This window comes from Pseudorca crassidens, chromosome 6 (assembly GCF_039906515.1).
Source record: "Pseudorca crassidens isolate mPseCra1 chromosome 6, mPseCra1.hap1, whole genome shotgun sequence".
Lineage (NCBI taxonomy): Eukaryota > Metazoa > Chordata > Mammalia > Artiodactyla > Delphinidae > Pseudorca > Pseudorca crassidens.
The window spans coordinates 54106539-54124532 of NC_090301.1; the positions used below are offsets into that span (position 1 = coordinate 54106539).

The window sequence follows — 17994 nt, forward strand, 5'->3', positions numbered from 1 at the left end:
CAGTCGTTAGCAAGGAGGCTGACCACTTAGTGAATGTGGATTTTTTTTTTCATTCTAACACACTTAAAATGTGCTGTATCTATCTTCTAATTTCAACTCAAGTCTCACCTTCCCTGCAAAGTTTTTCTTTCTTTCTGTTTATTTAAAACATTATTGAGCATTCGTATGACATACCAGCACTGGGCTTCAAGGATAGTCAAAGATACATAAACCTGGCCCTGAGTCTTCAGAACCTTATTAATGGCCAGTAAGAGAATGACATGTCAAGGGAGTGTGATCTAGGTCTGAGGAAGCCCTTGGGACAGTGGGTGTTAGGGCCACATCTTCAGAGAAGAGAGACACAATCCCAAGCTCCTGTGACCAGGATGGGTCAAGTGAAGGAGTGAGACTTGAAAAGACCATTGTTGAATTTGATAATCTAAGATGGGTGAAGGGTCTACATCTTCCAGCCAGGATGAACCTAATCAAAACCTACCACACAATAGTTTTTTAATTCCTTTGTATTTGTCAGCCCTATCTCACTTTTTACTCTGTGGTGTTCTGACTCATTTCTTAGTTGTTTGACTTGTGACAGCATCATCTCCCCATCCAGACCATGACATCAACTTGAGGTCAGCCTTCAAGGTCAACCATGTAGGAAGCCTCTTTTATGCTCCTTATCTCAGTATTTACACACTAGGTGACTTGATTTGAAATGTTAAGGGGCTGGTGTGGCATAAAGGAAAGTTTAGGTCATAGCAAAAATATTTTTAAAGATCTTACGTGGAAAACAAACAAAAATAATCCCCACCCTCCAACAACATAAAACAAAACAAAGAAACAAAATCAGAAATCCCTTTGTATCAGAGTCATCTATTGTCACATTTTGTAGGAATTCTACCAAACATTTAAGAACTTAAAATAACTTTTCTTAAAAAAGTTTGATGATATATTTAGATGGTAAATATCAGATACTGAAATTTAGGAAATTGCGAAGTTGAGTTATGACAGTGTTAACTCAGCCGCCTTCCAAATATTTTCATGTCTGTATTAAGTTGTTCTCTTTAGGGGTTGAATAAATGTCATAATTGCAGTCTGAATCTGTTACCATTATTAAGGCTTGTATAATTCTGAAACTCTTAGTATGGAATGCACCCAAAGTTTACCCTTTCTATTAAATGTAGGACTAATTAGATTAGGTTCTTGTAAAATATCTAGGAGTCACTCATTGCAATATGAATTTATTCATTTATAATACTGATGATGTGATGTGAAATAGCAAGGATCCCAGAGTTAGAAGTTCTGAAACTGCAGGGTCTACAGAGGAAGCCTGACTAAAGGGGCAGAAATCTGTGCCTTGGACAGCTGAGGGGGGGAGTACTCTCCAATGAGAGGGCTTAGAGAGGAAAGAACACCAGAAAGAAGAGAGGAAGAGATGTGAGTGGACAAATACATGAATAAACTGCTCATTACAGTGTTGTTTATAGTAGTGCAACCACCTAAATATTTTCAGAAAATAGGAAGCTGTTCCAGTAGTTTAAGGGCAAGCACAGTATGGAATAATCTAAGCCAATATCAGAAGAGTGTTTTTGAGGAATATTTGAAGACAGAGAGTATCCTCACAATAAAATGTTAAGAGGATAAAGTAGGATCCAAATCACATATATGGCATCTTACTAACTTTGGAGGGGAAGGGGTGGAAAGGACTGCCAAGAGAAAAACTTTCTGGAAGGAAATACATTAAAATGTATTTTTATATCTTCTAAATTACCTCAAAAGAGAATATTTGTCTGGTTAGCTCTTACTGTGCCCCTTTTATGTGAGGATTTATGTCATCAATCAGGGAAAATGTTCAGCAATTTAAATATTGATTTTCTGTTTTTCTCTCTTTTCTCTCCTCCTGTAACTCCCAGTAGAAGAATGTTGGAGGCTCCCAGTCTGTCTTAGATGTCTGAACGATCTTTCATATTTTTCATTCCTCTATCTCTTCGCACTGCGTTGCCAATGAATCCCTCATATTGAGTTTTCTCTTCTGTTAATTTTCCCTTTGTTTTCTGCCATTGAATTCTTTTGTTTGTTGTCATAACTATACTGTTTTCATTTCTAGGATTCCTAACTCATTCTTTTTCCTATCCAATTTCGTTTTACTTCTGACTGCTTTTGCTTCAGAGTTTCTTGTTTCTTTATTATGGGTGCTCATTTTTCCTTTATCTTTCTGGTGATGTGAAACATATTTATAAAGTCACTTTCAGATTGCTCTACTTATTTTCATTTCCGGTAGAGCACATTTAGCTCTTGGTTGTTGAGTGTCTTTTCTTAGGATTCATTTTCCTCATGTGTTTTGAAATTTTAGATTGTCCTTCTGGATGGGAAGTGTTTTTTCTTCAGCTTTATTTTCCTTGCTTTGTTCTCTACTCTTTTTTTTTTCTCCTTAGCAGCTTTGCAATGATTTCCGCCTGAACTCACAGGGTCTCCTGTCCAGAATCAGTCTTCTGCTATTTGATCAGGGTCACCCGAGCTCCCATAGAGCTACTGGGGCTCTCAGAGGTGCAGCCAGAAATCCAGGTTGGGGCACAGTCGGGGTTCCTGACTGCTCTGCTATGTCTGATTCCTTGGCTTCAGCAGCAGTGGGCTATAGCATTTTTCAAACTCCTTTTACAAGAGGGAGAATCCCGTCCCTGTTACTGATTTCAGGGAGAATCCCAGCTATGGGACCCTTCATGGAGGACATGTTTTGGTCTCTCTGACCTCATAGGAGTGGAACATGTGGGCATCTCTGCATGGATCTGGACCAGAACCCAGGAACCCTGTAGTTTCAGCCCCACTTACTACTTGCTGTTTCTTTATTGTCATGTGTATACAAGAGGTACATGTGGGTGTGAGATGTTTGGTGGGCAGTGATTCTCAATGTGTACAACTTAAGTCAGAAAAAAATTATTGTAAAAACATACATATCCCTTCCACAGTTCGAATGGCACTTTTTCAAAGTAGGGATGAAAACTAGATGGTGGCGATTGTTTCCTCCAAAATAGAGATGATAAACATGAAGCGTTCCTGTCCAGAGATCAGGAAGATATTTTTTCCCATTTTCAAAGTATAATTTGTCCATAGACAGAAAGAAAAAAATGATCAGCTGATCCCTTCTGATGAGATAGAGTGAGCTGGCGCGTGCTTAGCATCTGGTTCAGCTGCTAATCCAGATGGGCTCCCAATAGTAATTTATGAAAGGTTTGAAAGCAACTTGCTACTCTCAGGAAAGAATCATTAGAACACATCAACATTGGGATTTACTCTCTTCCCGCAGCCCTGGTTTGTAACAAATGCAAAGACAGGGCAACCGCTTCCATAGAGCAAATGTAACAGTCTATTTTTGAGCCAGAAGTCAATATGTCTCTGCTCTCTGGGAGGGAAAAAAAAAAATCAATCATTTTTCTTTCCCCCTTCCCTCCCCTCTCCTGGCTCAATGAATAGGGGAGAAAATACTCCCATGATGGAGTTTCTAACAAATGTCTAAAGAAACCTTCACAGTCTGTCACTCCAGAGTATCTGTGATGCTTGAAGAAGTCAAAGTCAATGTCAGGAATAATCTGATGTACCCCATGCTCATACTACAGGCAGGAACCATCTAATCCATTCATAGACAGGCAGCCCAAAGATCAAGCAGTATTTCCAATGCAAGTTACAGAGCCACAGATTGTTAGGCCTAGAAAGCTGGTCCACTGGTAGCTCCTCTCCCACCCCATCAGGCAGCACATGAGCAATGCGGCTTCATCAGAGTCAGAACAAAATGCCCGGGCACTCCCGTCAACCAAGTTTCTGTTATCAGTCCCCAGTTCTTGTCCCATCATTTATTTAATATTACTGTGAAGTAACAGGACTCATTTCTGGGTGGCTGATGGAATTCTATTAATTTATTTTCAGTTAATGTAAGAATTGCTGGCAGAGTGTGAGGTCATATTTTTCCTTTGATCAAACCATCTGCATTTCACTCTCTGAGGAAATTGGCAATATGCATGCTATACATGTTTTAAAATGTTTTGGAATGTTCAGAAGAAATGTCTGGAATCAGTGTTTCAAGTTTCCAACTGAAAATGATAGAATAGGGCTGGTTGTAAGCTGCAGACTAGGTTTTCACCAAGGAGGAATGGAGAGGGAGAGGCCCTGGGGTTAGGAGTGTGACAGATATACTCCAACTGGGAATCAGGTAGAAGGAAGGGATTAATGCCTGATCAGACAGAGATAATCTAGCTGAGGACAGAGGAAGATAGGAGCTGGCTAGGGTAAGCAAGATAATTGAGAACTTCTTGTACTAAGGATGCGGTCTAAGTGGCAAATAAGAAGGGAATGCACATGGGACAGGCAATTCAGTCTGTCCCTATAAGGCTTGAAACAGTGGAGGGAAGTATCAGTCAACCTAACTATGAATCCTAAACCATCGAAGAAGAAATTGGGCAGTCTTTGGATAGCCTAAAACTTCTATAACTGGGCAAAGGGCAAAGTCATCTTTTTTTTTTTTTTTTTTTTTTTTTTTTTGCGGTATGTGAGCCTATCACTGTTGTGGCCTCTCCCGTTGCAGAGCACAGGCTCCGGATGCGCAGGCTCAATGGCCATGTCTCATGGGCCCAGCCGCTCTGCGGCATGTGGGATCTTCCTGGACCGGGGCACGAACCCGTGTCCCCTGCATTGGCAGGCGGACTCTCAACCACTGCGCCACCAGGGAAGCCCGCAAAGTCATCTTTGTTTAAAAACAATTAGAAACCGTTACTAGTGACATTTTTAATACAGTAACTATCTGTGCATATGTTCTTTTTCCTTAAATCTGTGTCTTGTCTTCCCTTAAATATTGATCAAAGTGTACTTTATTTAATTTGAAAATATGCATTGATCTGCTTCTTACAAGGCTATGTAGCTCAGGGCTACAGAGGATAAATGAATGAAAAGAATGTTGTATTTTCCCTTAATTTATAATGCAGTAGATATACAGGATAAGACATAAATCACCACAAAATAAGACTAATCTCGTAGGTCATTGGAAAATTAAAAATGAATGATCCATCCAAAGACAGCAAGAGATCCTGTTTGGCTCGTTGTGATTCATCTAAATTAAAATTGTGAGTTGCTAGAGAGCAATATATTTATGGAAGGAATGCTTGATTTGTTTTTGTTTCCCCGTTTCCATTTTCTGTGCTGGAGGGGCCTTCAAGATGTGAATTTGAATAAGATATCGTGCCCCTCTAGTGGTCACTTTGCAAACTACAGACAGACATTTCATTACCTAGAGAAGCCAGCCAATTTCAAAAGAGCATGCCAGCCAGGCTAATCCTGTTTCCATCAACACTGAGTGCAAGGGAAAGTGAAATTTTAGAATACTCCCCCCCACCCCCGTCATGTGTCATGGACCCAGAAAAGGTACTATGAGGTGGTAAAGAGTGTGGACTCTGGGATCAGATGAATAGGTTCAAATCCCAGCCCAGCCATTTAATAAATGTGACCTGGGCAAGTTACTGAGCATTTCTGTACCTCACTTTGCTCATCTGCAAAACAGAGATAACAGTTATAGCCAGATCATCGGGTAGTTATGAGAATTAGAAAAGATTACTTAAAACATTAAAAATGGTTCCTTGTCACAGTAAGTGGATTATTTTTAGAAAATGTTTACCCATTTACTATGACAAGCTTTATTCTCTGTACCTATTTTCCACAGTGCTTATTCACCTTTTCTTTTTTAGTTATCTTTCTCATTCCAAATTTGCATGTTGTACAGAAAAACCATAACATGTAGGACAACTGGGCTTTTAAGTGCCTTTTTAGCATGCAAAGTCTAAAATGTAGTTAAAATATGATTACTGTTACCAATATAATATTTTTACAGAATTTGTGGATATAAGTACAAGGATTATTTGCTAAACTCTCCTGATTTCTTGATTATACTCTTCACTGTCTCTGAGTTATTAAAATGTGAAACAAGTTGTTTCAAGTGTAATGTCTGTGGGACCTTAGGCGTCAGGAATGAGATTTCCCCTCCAGTTAAACTTCTCTGGGACTCCGGTGGTCCCACAGGACACACTTGAATCCCATGTGAATTCAACAAGATTCTCAAGCCGCCTGATGACCTCTAAACTCTTGGCAGCCTCATTGTCATTCCTGTGAAGTCCCGTTCCCTCTCAGGCAGTTGGGATCCTGCCCTCATTTCGTTACTAATTCAATTCATTTTTACTGAGTCATAAATTAATTTTTTGAGGTAAAACTACTGAAATCTGTATCTTGTTCCAAGATCTTTTAAAGCTCTGGGTAATTAAATGTGAGAGTTATCAGCTCATCTTTATGAGTATTGGAAGGAAACGACTGATAGGAAATTAAAGACTTCAACTTCTTATATGCTGGGAGTGGCTCTATCTCAGGGATAGGTTGAAAAATTTTAAAGTGCTCACTGGATCAGCAATGTCCTTTCATTGTCTTGCATTGCTAGTAAGCCTATGTTGGAAATGGTTAGGAAACTTGCTAATGTGTCTTTAGACCACAGCAAATGGGGTCCAACTCAAAGTTCATTTGTTGTTTTAAAGACATTTTCATTTTATGAGCTGTCATGTCACTTTTCATTTTCTCATGAGGCCAGCACAGGTACAAAATGACAGTGTGAGGCTTGGTTTCTTTTTATGAACAAGTACATCAGATTCCTCATTGTTGGTGATACCTTGGTTTTCACCTAATGATTACAGCCTTGAGCATTCGTAAGTATCCAGAACAAGGACCTTAGTGTTACATAAATATTTTACCCTATTGGATCATTCAGTGTTTTGTTAATTGGCTGATCTACACTTCTATTCAAAGAGCATCTTTAGATAAATGAAGCTTTTAAATAACACCCCCAGGAAAACTCTTGGCAAACATACTGTGTTTTTTGCCGTAAGCTTCTCAAAATATCTTAAAGAAATATTAAAAAGTGAACCTTTAGAAGAGAAGATTAGACCTGGTTACAAAAACCCATAACTCATCTTTTCCCTCGGGACTGACCGACTTAAACAAAACAACATAATTTGGTTTTGGTCTCTGCTGTACCAGGACTACAGCTTCTTAACTTCTATTATCCTAAAGCCTGAAGCTTAGTAACTTTGATCAAGTCATACTTATCATGAAAGGTTCATTTTCAAATGTTCCCTGTTCCTGGGGCCTCTCTATGAGGGTGGAGTGAACTAACAGCTGGCTTGTTCCATTCAGCTCTCGGGTGACCGGTGTCCGTGAGATGATGGGATGCATCAAGAGGCGAGTTGATCATCTGACTGAACAGTGTTCAGCGCACAGGGAATTTGCTCTTAATAGACAGCAATTAACAGCCTCAGTGGAGGGCTATTTAAGAAAGGTAATTTCATAAAATGTGTCCTCCTTAAGCTACTATTTATTTCTTGGTTTGCATAAGTTTCTTTATTTTTAATTTTTCATTGAAGTATAGTTGACTTACGATATGTAAATTTCAGGTGTACAGCACAGCGATTCAGTTTTTTTTTTTTTGTGGTACGTGGGCCTCTCACTGCCGTGGCCTCTCCCGTTGCAGAGCACAGGGTCCGGACGCGCAGGCCCAGCGGCCATGGCTCACGGGCCCAGCCGCTCTGCGGCATGTGGGATCTTCCCGGCCCGGAGCATGAACCCGTGTCCCCTGCATTGGCAGGCGGACTCTCAACAACTGCGCCACCAGGGAAGCCCTCAGTTTTATTTATATATATATATATATATACACTCTTTTTCAGATTCTTTTCCATTAAAGGTTTTTACATAATGTGGAGTATAGTTCCCTGTGCTGTACAGTAGATCCTTGTTGGTTATCTATTTTATGCATAAGTTACTCTTTAGATGCAGCTCCTTACCTGGTGATAATAGATGATGGTATGGGAACTGCAGCATGCGGGCACGGTGGGAGGATAGGGGTGTGTCTCCTTAGGATTCCCTTCATCCCACATTAGGCTTTATATTCAAACAGAATGAAATTGTAATTCACTACTGCTCATCAACCATCCCTGCCCCAGGTTGCCAAAACTAGAAGTGTCATCCTCCCTGCCTCCCAGCCCAGAACATGTTTACACAAAGGCAGTTCTCATTTTGCACAGAACTGTGTTAATTGAACCATGTGTATATTGGGATTGTGTCCTCTTTGATTTACGTGGTTCTGTGCGTGGCTCCAATATGCACATTTTGGTTAACATGGCACCACACAACGCAAGAACAGCAGGTAGATACCAAAAATGATGAGTTTTAGGGGTTCCAGGAATAAATTGCCATTATCATAATTTATTGAACCAAGACAGTGCAAAGGGCATGGCCACTCTGAATAAAACCATATGTGTGAAAATCCTTTCTACAAAGTGAATATAGTGGTTTGAAGAATTTTATTTCCCATTTTCAAAGAGGAATAAAACCAGGCAGCTACTATTTGACTAAATAAAAAATTACTTGTCTGGGGGCTTCCCTGGTGGCGCAGTGGTTAAGAATCCACCTGCCAATGCAGAGGACACGGGTTCAAGCCCTGGTCTGGGAAGATCCCGCATGCCTCGGAGCAACTAAGCCCGTGAGCCACAACTACTGAGCCCTCGTGCCACAACTACTGAAGCCCGTGAGCCTAGAGCCTATCCTGCACAAGAGAAGCCACAACAATGAGAAGCCCGCGCACCGCAATGAAGAGTAGCCCCCGCTCGCTGCAACTAGAGAAAGCCCGTGCGCAGCAACGAAGACCCCAGGCAGCCAAAAATAAATAATAAATAAAATAAATAAATTTAAAAGAAAATTACTTGTCTGTAGATGGGGTTATAGCAAAAACTTGTAATATCTCAATTACATTAATGCTAATGAACCATGTTGTAAAGTCTGGGTCTCAAATTTTCAATGATGTTTTTTCATTAGCTACAATGGACTTATATACCTGACTTACACAAGCAGAATTAATAGACGTCACAGGAGAGGTCATTAAATAACCAAGTCTCTATCTAAATTGCCTCCTTGCCTGTTATTGATCCAGAGATGGGAATTTGAACCTTGTTCTGATGCCTGGGTCCAGGGAGATTACAAACATGGCGGCAGCTGTAGCGCTGCATTCCCTGGAGCTTGAGATTCAAGCGAATTTGGTGGTGGTGGAAAACACAGTAGAAACTCAAACAGCTGCTGTTGCTTGTGTGGCTACTGCCAAGTCAGAGCCAATTTGACTTTGGGAAGTATGAACTCTAGTCAGAGCAAGGCAGTAACTTGAATTGAATAGAACCCCTTAAACCTCACTGTATTCACTAATTCATGTGTATTGAAGATCAAATCATAATCCCCCACGTTCATCAGTTAAATGCCTAAGCGTGTTTCTGTTTTGTTATTACATGTACAGCATGTGGTGCTGTCCCGGGGCCCCTCAGCCCTAAATATAGTCATCCATAAAGTGATCTAATACCTATGCTGGACCTCTGCTTCAAAATATACCTGTAAATTGGGCCCCTTTCAGTGTACAGTGTATGATCATGACTTAATGCACCAGAAAAATTCATTTCTACTGATGTGTTGACAAGTGAATTATCCTTTCTACGTAATATAGATAATAAATTCTTAGAGAATGTGGATTATTGCCTACATCTCATCGCTGTTAATAAAAGAAATATCTGTAAACATATATCCTCTATTGGTGAGTCAGTAGTATTACCTCATATGAAGAGCAGCATTATGAATTTAAGTAGGAAATACTGAAATATTAAACTATTTTTAGATTAAAATTGATATACATTTAAAGTATAATGGGAATGTAGAGAGTAATATTTATCTCCTCTACACATATGCATACATATATGCCAATATATATTACTAAGGGTGCAATATATTCTTTATTCCTAAAGGTGGAAATGTCCATTCAGAAAATCAGCCCAGTAATTTCTAATGCAATGGATGTCGGTTCCAGCCTTTCTGAATCAGAGAAGATTTTGAATACATATCTGGAACTAGATAAACAAGCTAAGGTAAATAAAATGAGTTATTATTATGGTTATGGTTTTGTAAATATGATTTTTCTTTATTTTCAGTAGCTATAAAACTTAATCCTAACTCCCTTGAGGGCTGCAATTCTAAATTAGTCTTCTGGCAGATAATGACTTAAAAACGGCTACCATTATGTGTATCTAAAGTATATTTACAGGTGCATTTATTAGGGCGTTTGAGCTCACGGAAGCTCAGCATTATAGCCTGGTGCTAAACACTCATTTGGCCCTCTTTCCTAGCCTAGGAGATGTTAGCAGCTCCTTGAGGCCAGGAGAGCGCCTCTTCAAGGCTATTTGTGATTTTCTGCTAGAGTAAGTTGCAAGAGAAAATTACCAAGAGCAACATGCATCAGTGCTAGATTCCAGGAGGCAAAAAAATCACAATGTTGTTTGCACACCCAAAGTTTAGAGACAGAAACTGCCCCCTCCTCTGCCTGGCACCTTCTCTAGCACCCTCTCACCCCTTTCACATGGGACTTAGGTTCAGACATTCCTGCTAGCAGCTCCAAACCTTCATGAAGTCCCTGCCCGCCCCAGCAGGTGGTTAGGAAGGTGAGGCAAGTGCCCAGGTCTCTAGGAAACAGCCTTGCTATTCAATCATTTCTTTTTTTTGAATTTAATTTTTATTTTATATTGAGCTACAGTTGATTTACAGTGTTGTGTTAGTTTCAGGTATACAGCAAAGTGATTCAGTTATACATATACATATATCCATTCTTTCTCAGATTCTTTTTCCATATAAGTATTACAGAGTATTGAGTAGAATTCCCTGTGCTGTACAGTAGGTCCTTCTTGATTATCTATTTTATATATAGTAGTGCATATATGTTAATCCAAAACTCCTAATTTATCCAAGAGTCTCCTTCACAGACAGCACCGCCACCTGAAACTCACGGATGAACCAATTATTAATGGGCTGTTTTTAATTCATTTTTTAAAATGTCTAAAATGAAATGCATGCCTGAACTCAAGTTCATTTTTTTAAAAAAGAAAGCCTCATATATTTTATTTAGAGAAGTACTTTTTCTTTTTTTATAAATTTCTTTCTTTATTTATTTTTGGTTGCGTTGGGTCTTCGTTGTTGTGCACGGGCTTTCTCTAGTTGCAGTGGGCGGAGGCTACTCTTCGTTGCGGTGCGCGGGCCTCTCATTGTGGTGGCTTCTTTGTTGCAGGGCACGGGCTCTAGGAGCAAGGGCTTCAGTAGTTGTGGCATGCAGGCTCAGTAGTTGTGGCTCGAGGGCTCTAGAGCGCAGGCTCAGTAGTTGTGGCGCACGGGCTTAGTTGCTCTGTGGCATGTGGGATCTTCCCGGACCAGGGATCAAACCCGTGTCCCCTGCATTGGCAGGCAGATTCTTAACCACTGCGCCACCAGGGAAGTCCCTTCATTTTTTTATTTAAAAAATTTTAGAGGGAAGGAGGAAATTTCAAGGGGAGAAACTCCTCCACTTCCTCCTTCCAGAGGGCTCTCTGGGAGCAGCTCCTGTAAATTAAAATTACCTCCATTCAGTAGAGTACCTGGGAAGCATATTAAATACAAGTAGGAGAGCAATCCCTCCTTGCTCTAAATGAGAGTGGAGCATCTGTCTTTCATGTTTGCTTGAATCCTAGCTTGGTCTCACGTGAAATTTTACACAGCTCTGCGGCAGTTGTGTAAATAGTGCCTAAAATACCTACTCGTCCATTGAATCAGTGGTTAGATTTCACGTGCCAAAAATTGCACTCAAAAGAAGACATAGGAGAGCAACCCTAGCAAGTCAAATTCACTGACTCTTTAGGTTGTAGATGGAGACTTTAAGAAGACTGCATACTTGATATGGCATTTTTTGTAAATTAAAAAATGAGTGAACAATTTCTATAAACTTGTCATCTCTTATATAACAAAATTAGTTTAAGAATTTTCTAGAGCTACTGGTAAATTTCATAAAGCAATCATCATGTATAATTATTTTATTTAAATTATTTTAAACATTTCTGCCAATGTGTTTTACAACCTTTCTTACTAAACAAACTTTCTTCTATTTGTGACACAGAAAGTAGAATGTTCTAAATAGGACGTATAGGTGATAGACTGAAAGAATAATTTGAGGTAGTTTTCATTTTAAGGTGCCTTTTTTTTTCAAATTTTAAAATATGTGCCTTTTTCATTGAGGAGAGTTTTGGTACAAGTTCAATTAATAATTGTAATAGATGGCTGTACAGAAGGTATTGGAATGTGAGTGTTCATGATTCCCCTGTCAGCTTCTGACCTCCTGTGCCTTGTTTTTATAGGAGACATCACATGAATCAGAAGCAGCTGCAAAACTCTTGACAGAGAAAAATGATTTTGAACCTGATGAAGTGGCATCGCTTTCTTCTAAAGCTAAGTGGCTAGAGGAAGAATTAAACATACTTGGCCAAAGCCTCAGCTCCAGGTCACAAGTCCTGCAAACTTATGTGGCATTTCTAAAGTCATCAGAGGAGGTACGGTACCTATGGGCTGACCTCTTTGACAGAATGGCCTCTGCCCATCTTCCTGCTTTCTAAGGGGATAGAACCCTCGTGGATCGTTCCAGATCCTCCACCCCAGTGCACATACTCACTTATAGCTCCTTTATTCTCCAAGGCACCATACACAGGCTCAAAGAGTAAGTTATTTTACTAAAAACATAATACAAGTGTGTATGTGTAGATACAGACAAATAAGCAAAGTGGCTGTGTTGAAACCCTTTTTACTATGGCCTACAAATAAATAAATAAATATATATATATATATATATATATATATTTTTTTTTTTTTTTTGCGGTATGCGGGCCTCTCACTGTTGTGGCCTCTCCCACTGCAGAGCACAGGCTCCAGACGTGCAGGCTCAGCGGCCATGGATCACGGGCCCAGCCACTCCGCGGCATGTGGGATCTTCCCGGACCGGGGCACGAACCCGTGTCCCCTGCATCAGCAGGCGGACTCTCAACCACTGCGCTACCAGGGAAGCCCCTGGCCTACAAATATTTACAATATCCTAAACATAAAACAAAATTATTTAAAAATAAGTCATTTTCTATTTAAAAATAAGTCATGAATCTCTTTGAATACTTAAGCAATTTGTGTGATTTGTTTAAAATCCACACAATTGGAAGTTATAGGCTGTTGGGTCCCGTCTCAGATCTGTCTTGTTTGATGCTTTTAATAATTTTCCTCTGAGAGCTTTTTCTGAGGCATTGTTTTGACTGGTTTGTACTAAATAATCTGTAAAATTCCCTCTGGTAGACTAGAATTCCATCTCTCAAAGGTCCCAGGTTCTTGAAGGTGACATCAGTCATAGCAAAGCACTGGAGTCCCACCTCATTTAACTCTGGTCCTAATGCTCCCAGGCGCGCGTGGTTCACTCTCCTTTCAGGGAGGGGCTGCTGGTTGAGTGGGAGGTAGAGCCATCAAGGCTCACTCAGGGGTAAAGCCAACCCAAGTTAGGTAGCATCCTCCCGCCACCCTCCCAATACTCTCACCCTTACCTCGCACGACCACATCCTGCCTGCCCACATTCCTCTGCCAGCTCTCGTTCTCTAAGAGTCTTGAGTTCTCACCACTCTGGAAGAAGGCCACGCACAGGCCCTGGAAATCTCAGGGAACCACTGCCTCCTTTTCCACATCTTTCTTTATTCTGGATTTTTAAAATTTTTTCTTATCCTGGAACTCTCAGGGTTAGGCAGAGATATTATAGCCGACAGGTTGTTCTATCAATGAACACTTTTTTTAAAAAAGAAAGAATCTTTTTTTTTTAATCTGATTTATTTATTTGTGGCTGTGTTGGGTCTGCATTGCTGCACATGGGCTTTCTCTAGTTGCAGTGAGCAGGGGCTACTCTTCATTGCAGTGTGCGGGCTTCTCATTGTGGTGGCTTCTCTTGTTGCAGAGCACGGGCTCTAGGTACGCGGGCTTCAGTAGTTGTGGCATGCGGGCTCAGTAGTTGTGGCTCACAGGCTCTAGAGTGCAGGCTCAGTAGTTGTGGCGCACGGGCTTAGTTGCTCTGTGGCATGTGGGATCTTCCTGGACCAGGGCTCGAACCCGTGTCCCCTGCCTTGGCAGGTGGCTGCTTAACCACTGCGCCACCAGGGAAGTCCCTCGATGAACATTTTTGTCTCAACTTGAAATGGTGGAGAGGGTACAAAGTAGTGCTTGGTTTTCTGCATCTTCATTGCCAAAAATGTACCTTCTTAGCTTCTAGCTTAGCGCCTACTTCCATGGCCCCCTCTGGCCTCTGGGACCAGGAGTTTTGGGACTAGGGCTGGAACCTTAGCTTTGCAAACAGAGCTTTCCCAAGAAGGACCTCATGTCCTTTCATCTTCCCAGCTTTCACTTAATCTATTTTCTTACCTGGCAGAGCCTTGTGTCCTCACCTCGGCAGTGCTCTCAGTCTGTCAATCTCCTACACCTTCAGGCTTTCTCTCTTTTCTCACCAGCTTGTGCTTATTCAATTCCATTCCATTCCATTCCCCATGTCCTCAACTCCCTGCCTTCTACCCTGACTTGCCAGCTCCCAATACTAGATCACTCCAACACTCTGTTTACTCAGCTTCTCTTTCCAAGCTTCCAGACGCTCCTGTGGAAAATCATACAATTGTGCTTATTGGTGCTCTTACAGATTTATGGGTCTTTGGCTCAGCTGAGCTCCCCATATGCTCTCTAGTTGGTGCCCATTCAGTAGTGAGTCGCAAACTTCTTACTGCAGTTTCCATTCCTAAATGTCAGCTTATGCCCTTACCTTGTATGTGACTGAAAAACATGAGTCCATTGAGCTTAACTGCCTTGACTTCCTTCAGCTTCCAAACCCACTGACATATTCACCCTTCCTCCACTGTCACCAATAAAGTGGAGCTTCTGCATGTGTGCTGCACTAATCAGCCATCAGTCCCTCCCTGTCTGCTCCTACATCCTTCAGAATCTGGCTTCAGCATCCATCCTCTAATTTTAAAAGTTTGCTTTTTCTGTTGCTTCCTTCTCTTTGGTCTACAGTTCTGCCCAAATAGTCTTGCCCTCACTGAGGCTACCACTCTGTAATTTTCCTTCCATTCACAACTGGACTCTTGGGATGGGGAGATGACATTTCTTTCCTCTTCTTCCTGATCCTCCCTAATCCTCATCCCACTGCCATTTGGTTTATCCCCTTTTCCATCCTGCCGTTTGCACCTCTTCATTCCATTCTTATGAGCTTATACTTACTACTTACCAGTTGACAGGTGAAACGGTCAATCTTTATCCCACTTAATCCCTCTGCTGTATTTATTTAACCCAGTTACTCACATTCACCTCCTTTGACTTTAAACAGATTTATTGAGGTATAATTTACGTAGCATAAAATTCGCCTATTTTAGGATTAATGATTTTTGGTATATTTATAGAGTTGTGTAACCATCACTGCACTCCAGTTTTGGTATATTTCCATCACCCCAAAAAGAGGCCTGGGGTATACTTTTCACCAATCCTGGTTTCCACCACCCCTCCCCCCTGCCCCCAGCCTCAGGCAAGCACTACTCTGCTTTCTGTCCCTATAGATTTGCCTTATTTGGACATTTCACATAAGTGAAATTAGCTTGTCTACTTCTTTATCTGTTCTTTTTCCTGATTCAGTTCTCTGTTCCTGAAGTGTGGTGGGTTACAGAGTTCTTGCCTGTGCTCCCTCTTTTGTACATTCTATACATGTTCCCTACAAAAATCACCCACCCTCCCACAAACACACCTATAGTTTCAATTTCCCAGTAACTCAAAACTGGTTCCTCAACCCCAGCTCTTCTGAGCTCCAGGCCAATGCTTTCAACTTCCAATCATACTAATTACCTATGTATTCTGTAGCTTCCTGAAGCTCAACAAAACACAACTGGTTATCTTTTCCTCAAACGTGTTTCCTTCTGTATTTTGGCATTGGATTAATGACCCCACTGTCTTTCAGAAGTCCTATGTAGAAGCTCAAAGTCTGTTCCGATCCCTTTCTTAATGAGCAGTTATTTTTGTACTAGGCCCTGAACTTTTCGTTCCTGATCTCATTTCATCCTTATAATATCCCTATGTTTATTTACTATTATCCCTACTTCGCAAATGAGGGAAACTGAGGCTCTGAGAAGTTAGGTATGTAAGACCAAACAGGTAGTAAACATCAGAGCTGAAGTTTAATTCCCAATCTCCTCCCTTTTGTTTTTTCAAACATCAAAGGCCATGCTAGGGGCTTCCCTGGTGGCGCAGTGTTTGAGAATCTGCCTGCTAATGCAGGGGACACGGGTTCGAGCCCTGGTCTGGGAGGATCCCACATGCTGTGGAGCAACTGGGCCCGTGAGACACAACTACTGAGCCTGCACGTCTGGAGTCTGTGCTCTGCAAAAAGAGAGGCCGCGACTGTGAGAGGCCCGCACACCGTGATGAAGAGCGGCCCCCGCTTGCCACAACTAGAGAAAGCCCTCGCACAGAAACGAAGACCCAACACAACAAAAATAAATTAATTAATTAATAAACTCCTACCCACAACATCTAAAAAAAAAAAAAAAAAAAACGCCATGCTATCCCATGTCTGTCTTTAGAGACAACCTAAGAGATTTCTGAATTCCCCTTCTTCATTTGTACCATCACCTTCTCAGTTTAGGTCCTCATCATCCCTTGCCCAGCTTAAAGAAATTGTATCTGCCTGTTCTCTCTGCCTCCTATAATTCTCCCCTTTATGCCTTTCAGAAAATGGTCATTCTAAAGCAAATCTGATCATGTCACTTCCTGAAATTCAGGTTATATGACAAATGTAATTTATGAAGCAAGTTATAACTTTTACCCCAAAATGGGTAATGTATTAAAGTTGATCATTAATTCACTTAAAAAAAGAAACTAGTCCAGATTCAAGGAAATCCCTATAATGACATCATGCTCACTTACATTCAAGGAGGCTTTTTTGAGCAGTTGGAAAAGGAGGATGAATTAAAGTTTATGTTTTAAGAATTTCATTTAACCAACAGCCCATGATATTGACACCCCCGCCTGTAGCATACTATCCCATTGAAGTACTGATGGCTGTCATGCCGATTCCGAGTCATTGTGATAGCTGTCAGTTGTTTCAAACTAACGAGAGTGTGTCACAGTTTGTTGAGTATAGTAGCAAACGAGTTGAAACCTACTGACGGCTTTATGCCAACACAATGATCACTCTCACTTCTTTCTTACCACTCAGGTTGTGCTATCTGGATGTCACCCACACCAAGATCATTTATCATGCTCTGAACCAGCCAGTGTTTCACACTTCTGCCTTCACACGTGTTATTCCTTCCATCTGGGGCCCCCTTCTCCTGTTCCCTCTCACCCTGGACAATTCTGAAAGACACAGATCAAATGTCGCTTCCTTTGGGAAATTCTTGCCTGTTTACTTTATGTAGAGCTGGTGGTCCCTCCTCAGTGTGCCCAGAACACTGTAGGCATACTTGCCTTTGTGTTGTAATAATCTGTTTATGGTTCTCTTTCTCCCAGAATTATCTTTGGGAACCCAATGAAATAACTGCTAAATTCTTACTACGGAATCTTAGGAGACTCCATGGAGGAGGTAGTATTTTAACTGTCTCATGATGGATTATGTAGGAGCAGAAAACTGAGGAAAGATTATCCAGGGCTGAGGAAAAAAGTATCAGGAAAACAGTCATGAATAAATGGACTATGGAAAAAGAGGAGACAACTTCTGTTTCTAAGTGCCCTTTGCAGCGCTCATTAAATTAAGAATGATATTGAAATCTTGAAAATATAGTGACTAACCATTGCCTGAAATTTCTTATCCCATTTATATTGCTTTCAGTAGTTATGAGCTCTTAGAGTCTTATCCTATTGGCCATTAAGTATTATTCAAAATGCATAAAAACTTGTGTCAAAAATTTTCTACCATTTCTACAATACCCAGTTAAATGATCTGGTTCTGCAGGCACATCTGATTTTATATAAGCTCTGTCCAAAGAGAGTGATTTAAAATAATCTAGTATTGCTTACCTTGGTTAGCCAATGAGAAAATATAATTCTAGGGAGGTG

At 40.8% G+C, this 17994-nt stretch overlaps 1 protein-coding gene across 3 annotated transcripts in view; it reads left to right on the top strand.

The window, feature by feature from the left end:
• CCDC141 (coiled-coil domain containing 141) overlaps positions 1-17994 on the top strand; it is a 223846-nt gene that overhangs the window by 144891 nt on the left and 60961 nt on the right. For all 3 annotated transcript variants that reach the window (XM_067741357.1, XM_067741358.1, XM_067741356.1), the window contains exons 12-14: positions 7198-7339; positions 9840-9959; positions 12246-12437. In XM_067741357.1, the coding sequence (XP_067597458.1) occupies positions 7198-7339; positions 9840-9959; positions 12246-12437 (454 nt within the window). The remainder of the gene's footprint in view (positions 1-7197; positions 7340-9839; positions 9960-12245; positions 12438-17994) is intronic.